This window comes from Nerophis lumbriciformis, linkage group LG07, assembly GCF_033978685.3.
Source record: "Nerophis lumbriciformis linkage group LG07, RoL_Nlum_v2.1, whole genome shotgun sequence".
NCBI lineage: Eukaryota > Metazoa > Chordata > Actinopteri > Syngnathiformes > Syngnathidae > Nerophis > Nerophis lumbriciformis.
In genome coordinates this window covers 7107501-7110326 of record NC_084554.2, presented here as the reverse complement: position 1 = coordinate 7110326, position 2826 = coordinate 7107501, and the positions used below count along the sequence as shown (strand labels likewise).

The following is a 2826-nucleotide window of genomic DNA, read 5'->3' as shown; positions in this document are numbered from 1 at the left end:
AAGTTTATCAAAGACTTAAGTGTTGAAAGTAAAAAAATAAATACATTTTTAACATTTTTATGCCATTTTTTAAATTGTCATTGCTCAAAATTGAATGAATTAAAATCAATGATGTTATGAATTATTGACCTATTTAAGATTGCAATTACGTTTAGTAAAAATGATTATTTAGTGGTTTAGGTTTTTGACAAAAAGGGCATAAAATATTAAAAAAAGAATATGATATGGACAGATGAACCTGAAACTGATCTAGGGATTTAAGTGTTGAAATGAAAAAATACAAGATAAATAAAAATGAGCTATTTCTACCATTGTTATGAGCGAGAGCCTTCCTGGTCGCCAAGAAAGCAGTGCGAGGCGAGTGGAGAACAAACGGATTTATTGACAGAGATGTGACACAATGTGATATTGATCATAAGCAGCGGCCATTCAAAGAAAGAAGAAATCCTCGTCATGATGTCAAGGCCATGAAACGTGAGCCCCGAATGATTTTATAGCCACCAACGTTTGATGTTGAAAGTATTTTAACGGCCAAAGAAGAATAGATGGAATAGCGTGAGGAGCAGTGGGATGAAGAACAAAGCACATCTCCATGACGTCCCTCAGCGATGGAGACATCTCTCTGTGTTCCAGTGCACAAAGCATCCTGGAGGAAGAAGATGACTCAGCACATTCCCAACAGAAGCAAGTTGAACATCATCTTCACACAAGAACATTTGGAGGTGCAGACTTACTCAGCCTTCAGCCGCCACCCTCTCGGAGAGCTCCACGCCGCCGTGGCGAGCTGCGGGACAAACGCAAACGGTGAAGGAAGAACATCCAGAAGGTGCCTCGTCACTCACATCAGATCTTTGAGGTGTGACTTGGAAACATGAAGAAGCAGAGTGCTGCCCTTCTACTTCCTGACTAGGATACCTTCTTGATGAGTCAGCACACTTGAGGTCTCATTTGGCTGATCCTCATCATGAGGACTCATGTCAAACGTGAGATATGCCACACTTTGTATTGCGTGTGCTCACAGGAGGGTCTTTTATTGTGAAGGAGTCAGCTCAAGTTGGGATTTTCAGGCTAAACTTGTAACAAAGGTCCACATCAGACCTCCATGTGAGTGACGCTTCACCACGGCTTTGTTTCTTGCGGCTCAAAGAAAAATTGTTTTACTTACGAGCTGGATCGTACTGGGCTGAAATGAAAGTGAAACAAGGTGAAATGGACTTTTTCCTCACGTGTTTCTATGTGAGAGTGTGCGCTCTGTCTCTGTGGATCTTTGAGTGTTTGGCTGGAAGGCAACTAAAACATGCAGCCCGGATGAAAGCATCAACTCACGGCCTGGACCGAGAAGAAGAAGAAGAAGAAGAAGAAGACGGAGGACATTGGTGTCCCTCACCTTGTCTGTTTCTGTGACGCCTGACCATGACGATGATGATGGCCGCCAGGACGGCCGCCACAGCGACGACCGCCGCCGTGGCAGCGAGGGCGACGCTCCAGTTGTCTGTGGAGAGCAAAAAAGCACAAGTAGAGTGACAAAGCATGAAGAGGAAACCTTCATGACTACTTTGCATGCAGACGTCAAGCGTTGTCATGGTGACATGGATCAATAATGGTGACAGGTGGACTTGTGATGGGAAACATCTCCAACTAAATGTGTCTTTCTCACCTTCATGGCTTGCGTTGCTCAGGATGCTTCTTCTCTCCAGCTTGGTGACCAGGTCCTCCTTGACGCCAGACAGCTGGAACACACATTCGTACTTGCCCTCCACCTCGGCCGTCACCTCCACTTTCAGCTCCACCGACATCTGGAAGGTTCCGTCGTGGTTGGGGAGCAGCTCTCCGTGCTCCACGTCCTCGAAGATCTGCTCGCCGTCTTTCCTCCAAAACAGGTCGGCTAAGTCGGGGTAGAAACCTGTCGCCATGCAGGTGACTGGAGAGGATGGCGTCTTCTGGAGGAGGAACACCTCTGGAAGCTCTGCACAGGAAGTGATGTCACGTGTGAACAGAAGACAACGTGGGGAGAAGGTGTGGATGGAGGTAAAGATGGAGAGAAGGTGTGGATGGAGGTAAAGATGGAGAGAAGGTGTGGATGGAGGTAAAGATGGAGAGAAGATGTGGATGGAGGTAAAGATGGAGAGGAGGGGTGGATGGAGGTAACGATGAAGAGAAGGTGTGGATGGAGGTAAAGATGGAGAGAAGATGTGGATGGAGGTAAAGATGGAGAGAAGATGTGGTTGGAGGTAAAGATGGAGAGATGATGTGGATGGAGGTGAAGATGGAGAGAAGATGTGGTTGGAGGTATAGATGGAGAGGAGGGGTGGATGGAGGTAAAGATGAAGAGAAGGTGTGGATGGAGGTAAAGATGGAGAGGAGATGTGGATGGAGGTAAAGATGGAGAGACGATGTGGATGGAGGTAAAGATGGAGAGGAGGGGTGGATGGAGGTAAAGATGAAGAGAAGGTGTGGATGGAGGTAAAGATGGAGAGAAGATGTGGATGGAGGTAAAGATGGAGAGAAGGTGTGGATGGAGATAAAGATGGAGAGACGATGTGGATGGAGGTAAAGATGGAGAGGAGGGGTGGATGGAGGTAAAGATGAAGAGAAGGTGTGGATGGAGGTAAAGATGGAGAGAAGATGTGGTTGGAGGTAAAGATGGAGAGAAGATGTGGATGGAGGTGAAGATGGAGAGAAGATATGGATGGAGGTAAAGATGGAGAGAATGTGTGGATGGAAGTAAAGATGGAGAGACAGTGTGGATGGAGGTAAAGATGGAGAGAAGGTTTGGATGGAGGTAAAGATGGAGAGACGGTGTGGATGGAGGTAAAGATGGAGAGA

At 46.5% G+C, this 2826-nt stretch overlaps 1 protein-coding gene across 1 annotated transcript in view; it reads right to left on the bottom strand.

Moving 5' to 3' along the window:
- Positions 1 to 734: 734 nt before the first annotated feature.
- Positions 735 to 2826, bottom strand: part of LOC133621880 (major histocompatibility complex class I-related gene protein-like) — a 23383-nt gene continuing 21291 nt past the window's right edge. Inside the window, exons 3-4 of the mRNA XM_072913585.1 lie at positions 1658 to 2041; positions 735 to 784 (exon numbers count right to left, since the gene is read on the bottom strand). Of these exons, the coding sequence (XP_072769686.1) occupies positions 735 to 784; positions 1658 to 2041 (434 nt within the window). The remainder of the gene's footprint in view (positions 785 to 1657; positions 2042 to 2826) is intronic.